This window comes from Zingiber officinale, chromosome 5B, assembly GCF_018446385.1.
Source record: "Zingiber officinale cultivar Zhangliang chromosome 5B, Zo_v1.1, whole genome shotgun sequence".
NCBI lineage: Eukaryota > Viridiplantae > Streptophyta > Magnoliopsida > Zingiberales > Zingiberaceae > Zingiber > Zingiber officinale.
Genome location: NC_055995.1, coordinates 63,810,411 through 63,823,602, shown reverse-complemented (window position 1 = coordinate 63,823,602; position 13,192 = coordinate 63,810,411). Strand labels below are relative to the sequence as shown.

Genomic DNA, 13,192 nt, shown 5'->3' with positions numbered 1-13,192 from the left:
CAATGGAAACTGGTGCAATAGTTCTTATGGATCTGCTATGGTCAAACAAATAAATAACTAAATAGAAATACCTTATTTCTATGAATAACTATTTCCTGTTTCTTATTCATACAGGTCTGATCCAACAGAGAACGACAGTGTTGAGGGGTTAAGACCAAATGCCAGGGGGCCTGGCTTGGTTACTTTTGGGGTGAGTGATTATATGTTTGGCTCGGACCATTTTCTACTCAATTCCTATACAATGGTTTCAAATTTTTGATCTTTTGATGTGACAACCTGACCGAGTTAGTTATTGAGTTCTGCAAAAATAATGACCTCCAGTTGATAGTAAGGGCACATGAGTGTGTCATGGATGGTTTTGAACGATTTGCTCAGGGCCATTTAATCACTCTTTTCTCTGCAACTAACTATTGTGGTGAGGATCCATAGCTTTGCTCAGTCTATTATTTGTCTATTAATTCTCCTAATTTTCTTTCAATCCATATATCCAGGAACAACAAATAACACGGGGGCAATTTTGGTTTTCGGACGAGATCTTGTGGTTGCCCCAAAGCTAATTCATCCCTTACCTCCTGCCTTCCATTCTCCTGAAACATCACCGGAACGTCATATTGAGGATACATGGATGCAAGTATTGCTGCGTTAACTCTTTTGATGTTTGCACTTTATTTTTGCATCTATCTGCATTCTTTATGACTTGGAAACAAAATTGTTTATCTCCTCAGGAAATTAATGCCAATAGACCAGCCATGCCTACCCGAGGCAGACCTCAAGTGGCAAATGATCGAGGTTCTCTAGCCTGGATATAGAAATCATCCCAAATATGGTATACTAATTCCCCTCCTATGAACTGAGGTTCCTGGCGGTTCAGTTTTGGGACCTACTCTTTTGAACAAGAAGTTGGGTTTATAAACTGGCCATCAAAATTTGTAAAGCTCTTAGATATTTCAACATGTAAAGTTGATTGAAAGTTGCTCACCAATAGTGTTTTTGTGGTAGTTATTCTTTCCTTGTCGTGACAAACCGAGGTTAACAATTACTATGAGCCATGTATAATAACAATCTTTTCCCCTATTGCAGTTCCGTCGCTAAAGTTTCTTTGGCGATTTTGTGTACAAGATAAATTTTGAGTGTAACATGTAATTGATAAGGAATGGGTGTTTGAGCTCGGCAAATTCAAAGTGTCAAGGGAAATAACAACCAACATGGGTAGTTGTCAAGGTATATTCATAGTACATCAATTTTACACCGTTGCTGAAACAGTGTCGTTATGTAACGCCCGCCCTCCCTGCTAACCCTAAGGGACGGGGCTACGATACTTTATGTACATATTACAGCGGAAGACTTAAAATAATTTTTCTTAGATTAATAAAACTTTTCTTTTGTTTTCATATCCGAACTACACTAATATGGTTTCCATAACATGATAACAAGATAAATAGAACATAACATCAAGTCACCCATTTAGTACTACAATTTATGAAACCAAAGCGTAATTCTTAAAAGTTCTTAAAGCAGGTTCTTATTTGGTTGCCTAGCCACAACCACACACATCTCCTTGCCTCTCCTGCTGCTCCTTTAGCTCATCCAGCTTTTTCCTTTATCTGTGGTACAAGGAAAGTAAGCTATGAGCACTCATGGCTCAGTAAGTTCCTTTCCTACTCACTAAAATCGAAAATCATCACATAATCAAAGAATGTCTCAACATAACATGATCTCAACTAGTCATGGCATAACATATCATACTCTTTAAGCATATCATGCAACATAACATAATCATAGCTAATCATGGCATATCACAGTATCATCATAAGATGGCATGGCATATCAAGCTCTTAAAGCATAGCATGAAACATAACATAATCATATCTAATCATGACATATCATCTCTTACAGCATAGCATGAAACATAACATAATCATATCTAATCATGGCATATCATAAATCAAAGCATCATCACAACATGATCATAAGGTATATGCAATATGATTTTGAAAACATGTATCCGAAAAACATGTGTGTGTCTCATGATCTTTAAAACCATTTCTTCTTACATATATACTTGAACATAATCTCAACTTAAAGGGGATCCCGGCTATGTACCACTTACATATTGCGCGTAACCTATGTATGTCCAAGGTAGCAAGTCTTGAACCCTACAAGGCAAACATACTAGGCCTGAGTCTTACTCCATCGACCTAGGGGCACTTAGGAGCCCATCCCTAACGAGGCCCGAGTCTTATTCCATCGACCCCGGGGCGCTTATGGAGCCCACACCCTTGCTACAAGCCACATAAAGTAAAGTACATGCCATACTTATACATATCATACATCATAAAAGCATGCATCACTTAGGCACACATCATATCATAAAAGTATGCATCACTTAGGCATACATCATGTCATAAAGGTATGCATCACTTAGGCATCCATCATATCATAAAAGTATGCATCACTTAGGCATACATCATGTCATAAAGGTATGCATCACTTAGGCATCTATCATATCATAAAAATATGCATCACTTAGGCATACAACATGTCATAAAGATATGCATCACTTAGGCATACATCATATCATAATATTATGCATCACTTAGGCATAGATCATAAAAACATGCATATCTTAAGCATAAAGCATATCATCAAGCATGCATACTTCTATCCACATAGCATATCATGAAAGCATGCATATTCTAAGCACATCACATATCAACAAAGCATGCATATTTCTAAGCACATATCATATCATGGAAAGTATAAATCACAAGCATACATGTTTACGCATAAGGGTGTATCATGTGATTATACTAACATAAGAAACATGGTAACATAGTTAACTTGGGTTCTAAGCTTCCTAATCCCTTGGGTTATTATCATGGATGAACCCCCTTAGATCTCAATTTAGGTAAAAACAACCTCCAAGCATGTGGAACCTAAATTATCATCACATCAATTTCATAGGAAGCATTATAAGCATGATTAACTTGGTTTCTAAGTTCTCCAAGTCCCTAAACTCATGTGGCCAAACCCTATCAGGTGTGAAACAAGGTCTCAAATGTCAAGAAAGCATGGAAACCTTAAACCATATTTATAGCATTTTTTTCCAAGTAACATAGTAAGCACATTTGAGCTAGTTACTAAGTTCTTCAAGCCCTTAACATATGTCATGGCCAAACTTTTAACAAGTATTCCTTAGGGCTAAAAACAAGTATACAAGCATGTGAACTTGAACTAACATCATGTATAAATTCATAATAAGACATCATACAATAGGTATGACCGAAACTTACCCTAGCCTCATTTAGGTCACTAAATAACATATAGCATGAGAACTTTGGTTTTCTACTTATCATATTTCATGTAGAGTGACATAAGCATATTTAATTTTTGTTCTAGGGTTTCTAGGGCATCTATCCCTTCATGGCCGAAACATACAATGACCCATTTAGGTCATGGAAAAATTATACATGCATGTGACACAATCAACATATTATCATATTTCCATAAGAAGCATTTTTAACACCATTGGTTTCAATTCTAAGGCTTCTAGGTCTTTTAAACCCTACTTGACCGAGATTCATCAGTGTATAATCTTGCTTCAAATAGCCTAAAAGCATAAGAAGTCTTACAAGTTTCATAGCATATATAAAGACAAGCATAATAAACATACATGTGAATTGTGTCTTAGGCTTCCTAGGTTTCCTTCCCTTTTTCTTTTATTTTTCCTCATGGCCGAAACATACCAATCCCTAAACTAGGTTTTAAGTGGCCTAAAGCATGGAAAACCTAAGTAAGTTTCATGGTAAAAATTACTAAGAACATCATATACAAAGTTGGTTCATAAACAAGCTAGGACCCTTGTGATCTTACATGTCATATATCATGTAACTAAATTTTCTATACTCTAATTAAGCATAAGAGCATCAAAAAACTTCCATATCATAATATTACATAGGTCTTGAGTATGTTAAAATTTTGTTTAAGCTTTTCTAAGCTATCCATCTTATCATGACCGAAAATCTAAAATAAGAGTTCATGAATTTCTAGCAATATTCAACATGCAATTCTTTAAGAGAACTCTATATTCTATCATACAAACATGGTTACTTAAATTTAAAGGTCTTCCTAACTGTAAGCCCTTTTTCTTGGCTGAAGCATATGAGTGGATTTCCTTTGGTTCCAAGTAACTTTCAAGCAAGAAAACCATTAAAAGACCCTTAGTAGTTCATGGGGGAAATCTTGTACTAGTTTGGTTAAACAATGATTTCTCTAACCTTTTGAAAATATTTTTGGCCGAAATCCTAGGGTTAGGTACTCCTCTGATCAAGCATCATATAGGTATAAAAACATGAAGGAAAAACCTTCCTACATAGCATAGAAAAATATCATGAAATGAGGACTTGTTTAAACCTTCCTAGATTTGAAAACTCTTCTTTGGCCGAATTTTCTTAAATTCTTTTCAAGGTTTTCTAATCCTCATAAAATCCGAAAATCACATACAAAGCCTTGTACCACAGGTGAGGGGAAGCTTACATCCTTTTCTCTTGTGGATCTAAGGTATGGTGATGGAAGAAGTAGCCTCTTCTTCTAGTTCCTTTCCCTTGTTCCTCTTGCTAAGTCCTCCTTGTATCTTAGGCTTTCTTAGGAGAAAACCTTGGCTTGGGGCCGAAGATGGAGGAGAGGGAAGTGGTGTTCGGTGAGGGAGAGGGAGGATGAGGAAATGAGAGAAAAATAACCTTCTCTTTTCTTGCTCCCTTTTATGTTAAGGGGGAAGAGGTAGCAAATTTGATTTTTGCTTTCCTTCTCCCTTAACCCATTTTCTATTTTTCTTTTATTTATTTTATTTTCTAATTTATTCTCACCATTCATGATGAAATAAGGGGAAATGAATCCCTTTAATTCCCTCTTAAATTTTCGGCAAAATGAAGAAAGAAAGAGGGAGAGAAAGAAGGAAGGCAAGTTGCCTTTCTTTTGCTCTTTTCTTTTTTTCTTTTGGCTAACTTTTACTCTCACCCTTATCATGAGTTTCCCTCCTTTGCTATCAATATCTTATCTCTATCCCAATTGGTTTCTACTAATTAATCCTATAAATTATAATATAAGAGGTTCAAGGTTCAATTCTTGACCTCCTCTTCTTTTTGTTTCATTTTATTTCTTTTTGCTTTAACCCACTTCTTATTATTTTTCTAAGGCAAAATCCTACATTCATATGCTTATCTTAAAAGCTTAGTGGGTGTTACAGTACCCCGTACCTCATAAAAAGTTCATCCTCGAACTTTAAAATAGCTCCGGGTACTTTTGTTTCATATCGTCCTCGCGTTCCCAGGTGGCTTCTTCAAATCGTTGATTCCGCCATAGAACCTTTACTAAGGGTATCTCGTTGTTCCTTAACCTCTTGACTTCTCGGTCCAAGATTTGAATAGGTCTACTTTCATAACTTAGGTCCTCTTGAACCTGCACCGACCGTGGCTCAATTACTTGATCTGTGCTGGGAATACACTTCTTGAGCATCGATACATGGAACACATTGTGAATGGCTGCCATGTATGGAGGTAGTTCTAGTCTGTATGCGACTTGGCCCACTCTTTCTAAAATCCGGTACGGTCCTACGTATCGTGGGCTTAACTTGCTCTTCTTTCCGAACCTCATTATCCCTTTCATGGGGGATACTTTAAGGAATACCAAGTCTCCGATGTTGAATTCTAGCGGCCTGCGCCGTTTATCGGCATAATTCTTCTGCCAACTCTGAGCAATTTCTATTCGTTGACGGATCTTTTGTATAGCTCGGGTGGTGTCATCAATAAGTTTCGTTCGGAACCCCATTTCCTTCTTTTCACCCCTCTCATACCAGCATATAGGGGACCTACACTTCCTCCCATATAGAGCTTCGTAAGGTGCCATTCCAATAGTAGCTTGGTAGATATTATTGTAGGCGAATTCTGCCAAGTATAAATATCGGCACCAGCTCCCCTTGAAGTCCAGGGCACAAGTTCTTAACTTATCCTCCAATATTTGATTTACTCTTTCAATCTGCCCATCAGTCTGTGGGTGGAAGGTTGTGCTAAACAACAACTTCGTGCCGAGGGCCTTCTGAACACACTCCCAAAAGTGCGAGACAAAACGTCCGTCTCTATCAGAAATAATGGTTTTAGGGATACCATGTAATTTGACGATTTCCTTAACATATAGCTGAGCTAGTTGTTCAGTTGAATAAGTCATCTTGATCGCCAAAAAGTGTGCAGACTTCGTCAATCTGTCCACGATCACCCATATAGCATCATATCCGTTTGTCGTCCTGGGTAGACCTGAAATGAAATCCATGGAGATTTCTTCCCATTTCCATTCTGGAATTTGGACAGGTTGTAATAATCCGCCGGGTCTCTGGTGTTCAGCTTTTACCCTTTGGCACGTCAGACAAGTACTGACGTACTGAGCCACTTCTCTTTTCATACCGGACCACCAAAATTTCTTTTTCAGGTCCTGGTACATCTTAGTGGAACCCGGGTGCATTGCATAAGGCGTTGTATGGGCTTCTTCCAGTATCTTCTTTCGCAACTCTGGATCCTCTGGAATACATAATCGATCCCTGAGGTATAATATTCCATCGTCTGCGATACGGAACCCGTCATTCTTTCCTCCTGCGGTCTCTTGTTTAATTCTTTGAAGGCTCGGGTCCCTGGTTTGCTTCTCTAACATGTTCTCAAATAACGTTGGTGTTATGGTGAGGGTAGAGAGTCGTCCGGACATGGTTTCAACTAACGGATACGAAACATGTTTCAGTTTCTCGATGGATTCCCTCATCAGTTCGCTTTCGCATTGAATAAAAATTCTAGCATACTGACTAAAATTAGATAGCTGACCTGTGATGACAGTAGAGGCGTTCGCCACGTCATCCTGAGCGAGAGAGTAGACTCTGGCGTTCGTCATAGCGGGAGGGGCTTCCAATCTTCCTTGGCTGATTGAAGTCCCTTCTATGGCAACTTGCATCTGGTGAAGCTGTGTGGGGGCACTCCTGTTCTGAAAGTTCTGCGGAGGTGGTGCCTGAGGTTGAGTTGGGCAATTTCTCGCTAGATGGCCTTCCTTTCCGCAGTTATAGCACTTTCTGGTACTTAGGAGACATACTCCAGAATGCATCTTCCCACATGTGGCACACTGAGGGTACTTGGTCTGCTTATTGGCCGGACCACCTTTTGTTTTATTCCACTGTTTCCTCTTTCCACTTGAGTTTCCTTTCCAGTCAGTTCTGGTATTGTGCGATTTTTGTCCTCCGGTCAGTGCTTGGTTCATGCCCTTGTTCATTGCTTTCAGGTAGTGCTCGGTAATTAGGGCACTGCTGACTAGCTCCTCTGCAGTCTACGGTCTATTAACTCCGCCGGCTATGTTCAGAGCTATCTCGGGTCGGAGCATCTTTAACATTAACCGGACCCTTTCTTTTTCAGTACGGATCAGTTCTGGGCACAGACGTGCTAGGCGGTTGAATTTCTTGACGGCTTCGTTAACTGACAGATCACCTTGCCGGAACTCAGTGAACTCATCATAGTGCTTGTTGGTCACTTGCATGTGGAAGAATTCCTCTAAGAACTCTGTCTCAAAATCCGTCCACGGCATTTGGTTTATTTGTCTTTTCGCCTTTACTCTGTCCCACCACATCCGGGCATCTCCGGTAAGGCAGAACGACGCGCATTTGACCTTCTCGTGTTCAGGCCAATCCAGTAGTTCCATTATGCTTTCCACGGTCTTGAGCCAGGCTTGTGCATCCCATGGTTCGCAGTTTCCCCAGAATGCTTCCGGCTTGAGCCTTTGCCACTGAATCAGATAGGCCTCTTGTCGGACCATCGGAATAGGGGCTGCCGGGGCCACTGGCGCGGCTGTAGGTATAACCGGTAGTGCATTCTGATTTGCCGGTGGGTGGGGTAACTGGGTTGCCTTGCTGACCCATTAAGGTAGTGATCAGCTGTTGTTGCTCCGTGATTTGATGCTGGAGGTCTGCGACTACCTGCGTCAGGTCTGGTGGAGTCGCTGTCCCTCCGGTTCGGGCATTGCGTGTCCTAACCATGTTTATCTAAATAAGGACAAACAGACTAGTGTAAGTGGTTATCGTTTTTAGCCCATCTAATGTACTGTTTTGTTTCTATCTATTTGTTATGGTATTATTCCTAAGCTACCAATACGTAATCCTAATCTAAATTATAACTAAAAGCATGGAATAAAGCATCAAACATAAACAAGCAAAACATGAAACTAAAGCATAAGTTATATAACATGAAAATTAAGCATCAACATATAACAAGAAAATTAAACATAAGCATTCTTACTTGGAGCGGTAGGTCGGAGGCTTGATGTGTGTGTAGTGAGCTGGCAATAACTTTGGTTCTGATACCAACCTGTAACGCCCGCCCTCCCTGCTAACCCTAAGGGACGGGGCTACGATACTCTATGTACATATTACAGCGAAAGACTTAAAATAATTTTTCTTAGATTAATAAAACTTTTCTTTTATTTTCATATCCGAACTACACTAATATGGTTTCCATAACATGATAACAAGATAAATAGAACATAACATCAAGTCACCCATTTAGTACTACAATTTATGAAACCAAAGCGTAATTCTTAAAAGTTCTTAAAGCAGGTTCTTATTTGGTTGCCTAGCCACAGCCACACACATCTCCTTGCCTCTCCTGCTGTTCCTTTAGCTCTTCCAGCTTTTTCCTTTATCTGTGGTACAAGGAAAGTAAGCTATGAGCACTCATGGCTCAGTAAGTTCCTTTCCTACTCACTAAAATCGAAAATCATCACATAATCAAAGAATGTCTCAACATAACATTATCTCAACTAGTCATGGCATAACATATCATACTCTTTAAGCATATCATGCAACATAACATAATCATAGCTAATCATGGCATATCACAGTATCATCATAAGATGGCATGGCATATCAAGCTCTTAAAGCATAGCATGAAACATAACATAATCATATCTAATCATGGCATATCATCTCTTACAGCATAGCATGAAACATAACATAATCATATCTAATCATGGCATATCATAAATCAAAGCATCATCACAACATGATCATAAGGTATATGCAATATGATTTTGAAAACATGTATCCGAAAAACATGTGTATGTCTCATGATCTTTGAAACCATTTCTTCTTACATATATACTTGAACATAATCTCAACTTAAAGGGGATCCCGGCTATGTACCACTTACATATTGCGCGCAACCTATGTAGGTCCAAGGTAGCAAGTCTTGAACCCTACAAGGCAAACATACTAGGCACGAGTCTTACTCCATCGACCTAGGGGCACTTAGGAGCCCATCCCTAACGAGGCCCGAGTCTTATTCCATCGACCCCGGGGCGCTTATGGAGCCCACCCTTGGTACAAGCCACATAAAGTAAAGTACATGTCATACTTATACATATCATACATCATAAAAGCATGCATCACTTAGGCACACATCATATCATAAAAGTATGCATCACTTAGGCATACATCATGTCATAAAGGTATGCATCACTTAGGCATCCATCATATCATAAAAGTATGCATCACTTAGGCATACATCATGTCATAAAGGTATGCATCACTTAGGCATCCATCATATCATAAAAGTATGCATCACTTAGGCATACATCATGTCATAAAGATATGCATCACTTAGGCATACATCATATCATAATATTATGCATCACTTAGGCATAGATCATAAAAACATGCATATCTTAAGCATAAAGCAAATCATCAAGCATGCATACTTCTATCCACATAGCATATCATGAAAGCATGCATATTCTAAGCACATCACATATCAACAAAGTATGCATATTTCTTAGCACATATCATATCATGGAAAGTATAAATCACAAGCATACATGTTTAAGCATAAGGGGGTATCATGTGATTATACTAACATAAGAAACATGGTAACATAGTTAACTTGGGTTCTAAGCTTCCTAATCCCTTGGGTTCTTATCATGGCCGAACCCCTTTAGATCTCAATTTAGGTAAAAACAACCTCCAAGCATGTGGAACCTAAATTATCATCACATCAATTTCATAGGAAGCATTATAAGCATGATTAACTTAGTTTCTAAGTTCTCCAAGTCCCTAAACTCATGTAGCCAAACCCTATCAGGTGTGAAACAAGGTCTCAAATGTCTAGAAAGCATGGAAACCTTAAACCATATTTATAGCATTTTTTTCCAAGTAACATAGTAAGCACATTTGAGCTAGTTACTAAGTTCTTCAAGCCCTTAACATATGTCATGGCCAAACTTTTAACAAGTATTCCTTAGGGCTAAAAACATGTATACAAGCATGTGAACTTGAACTAACATCATGTATAAATTCATAATAAGACATCATACAATAGGTATGGCCGAAACTTACCCTAGCCTCATTTAGGTCACTAAATAACATATAGCATGAGAACTTTGGTTTTCTACTTATCATATTTCATGTAGAGTGACATAAGAATATTTAATTTTTGTTCTAGGGTTTCTAGGGCATCTATCCCTTCATGGCCAAAAGATACAATGGTCCATTTAGGTCATGGAAAAATTATACAAGCATGTGACACAATCAACATATTATCATATTTCCATAAGAAGCATTTTTAACACCATTGGTTTCAATTCTAAGGCTTCTAGGTCTTTTAAACCCTATTTGACCAAGACTCATCAGTGTATAAACTTGCTTCAAATAGCCTAAAAGCATAAGAAGTCTTACAAGTTTCATAGCATATATAAAGACAAGCATAATAAGCATACATGTGAATTGTGTCTTAGGCTTCCTAGGTTTCCTTCCCTTTTTATTTTATTTTTCCTCATGGCCGAAACCTACCAATCCCTAAACTAGGTTTTAAGTGGCCTAAAGCATGGAAAACCTAAGTAAGTTTCATGGTAAAAATTACAAAGAACATCATATACAAAGTTGGTTCATAAACAAGCTAGGACCCTTGTGATCTTACATGTCATATATCATGTAACTAAATTTTCTATACTCTAATTAAGCATAAGAGCATCAAACAACTTCCATATCATAATATTACAGAGGTCTTGAGTATGTTAAAATTTTGTTTAAGCTTTTCTAAGCTATCCATCTTATCATGGCCGAAAATCTAAAATAAGAGTTCATGAATTTCTAGCAATATTCAACATGCAATTCTTTAAGAGAACTCTATATTCTATCATACAAACATGGTTACTTAAATTTAAAGGTCTTCCTAACCCTAAGCCCTTTTTCTTGGCTGAAGCATATGAGTGGATTTCCTTTGGTTCCAAGTAACTTTCAAGCAAGAAAACCATTAAAAGACCCTTAGTAGTTCATGGGGAAAATCTTGTACTAGTTTGGTTAAACAATGATTTCTCTAACCTTTTGAAAATATTTTTGGCCGAAATCCTAGGGTTAGGTACTCCTCTGATCAAGCATCATATAGGTATAAAAACATGAAGGAAAAACCTTCCTACATAGCATAGAAAAATATCATGAAATGAGGACTTGTTTAAACCTTCCTAGATTTGAAAACTCTTCTTTGGCCGAATTTTCTTAAATTCTTTTCTAGGTTTTCTAATCCTCATAAAATCCGAAAATCACATACAAAGCCTTGTACCACAGGTGAGGGGAAGCTTACATCCTTTTCGCTTGTGGATCTAAGGTATGGTGATGGAAGAAGTAGCCTCTTCTTCTAGTTCCTTTCCCTTGTTCCTCTTGCTAAGTCCTCCTTGTATCTTAGGCTTTCTTAGGAGAAAACCTTGGCTTGGGGCCGAAGATGGAGCAGAGGGAAGTGGTGTTCGGTGAGGGAGAGGGAGGATGAGGAAATGAGAGAAAAATAACCTTCTCTTTTCTTGCTCCCTTTTATGTTAAGGGGGAAGAGGTAGCAAAATTGATTTTTGCTTTCCTTCTCCCTTAACCCATTTTCTATTTTTCTTTTATTTATTTTATTTTCTAATTTATTCTCACCATTCATGATGAAATAAGGGGGAATGAATCCCTTTAATTCCCTCTTAAATTTTCGGCAAAATGAAGAAAGAAAGAGGGAGAGAAAGAAGGAAGGCAAGTTGCCTTTCTTTTGCTCTTTTCTTGTTTTCTTTTGGCTAAATTTTACTCTCACCCTTATCATGAGTTTCCCTCCTTTGCTATCAATATCTTCTCTCTATCCCAATTGGTTTCTACTAATTAATCCTATGAATTATAATATAAGAGGTTCAAGGTTCAATCCTTGACCTCCTCTTCTTTTTGTTTCATTTTATTTCTTTTTGCTTTAACCCACTTCTTATTATTTTTCTAAGGCAAAATCCTACATTCATATGCTTATCTTAAAAGCTTAGTGGGTGTTACACGTTAAGTGATACTACATCAGTTTATAACCGATTCGAAAACTGATGTCGTTAAGTGATAATACATCGGTTTTAATCCAATGTCTAAAATGGCAGACCTTTTACATCGCCTTCATAGACATCGGTCAAAAATGTAATAGACACCGGTGGAAAATCGATGTCTATGAGGGTTTTTGTTGTAGTGACCCCAGTCTTAGCCATAAACACTTTGTGTTGACTGAGAATGTAGAAGTAATATCCCTTCGTTTCCTTGGGATATCCTATAAAATAGCACTTGTCGAATTTGGGTCCCAGTTTGTCCGAGACTTGACGTCGAACGTAAGCCTCACAACCCCAAATCCTCATAAAAGATACTTGGCCATCTCTCCTAGTCCATATCCTATATGGTGTCTTTATCACAACTTTGGATGGAATATGGTTAAGTGTGAAGGCTGCTGTGTATAGAGCATATCCCCAAAAGGATATAGGATGATCTGTGTGACTCATCATAGATCGTACCATATCTAATAGGGTATGATTCCTCCTTTTGGATACACCATTCCACTGTGGTGTTCCAAGAGGAGTGAGTTGGGATAGAATCCCACACTCAGCTAGATAGTCACGAAACTCATGGCTAAGGTATTCACCACCTCGATTTGATCGAAGTATCTTAATACTCTTGCCTAGCTAGTTTTGTACTTCATTCTTGAATTCTTTGAACTTTTCAAAGGATTGTGACTTATGTGTCATCAAATACACATAACCATATCTACTGAAGTCATCAGTAAATGTAATGAAGTACCTATAACCACCTCTGGCAGTGACATTGAAAGGGCCACATACATCACTATGTATA

General features: G+C 38.2%; 1 protein-coding gene across 1 annotated transcript; it reads left to right on the top strand.

Moving 5' to 3' along the window:
- Positions 1–291: 291 nt before the first annotated feature.
- LOC121986678 (serine/threonine-protein phosphatase BSL3-like) lies at positions 292–835 on the top strand (the record flags this gene model as incomplete). The annotated part of the gene is made up of 3 exons (XM_042540630.1): positions 292–415; positions 492–631; positions 726–835. Coding segments are annotated over 3 exons (348 nt in total), but the record flags the coding sequence as incomplete, so codon positions are not given.
- Positions 836–13,192: the final 12,357 nt, after the last annotated feature.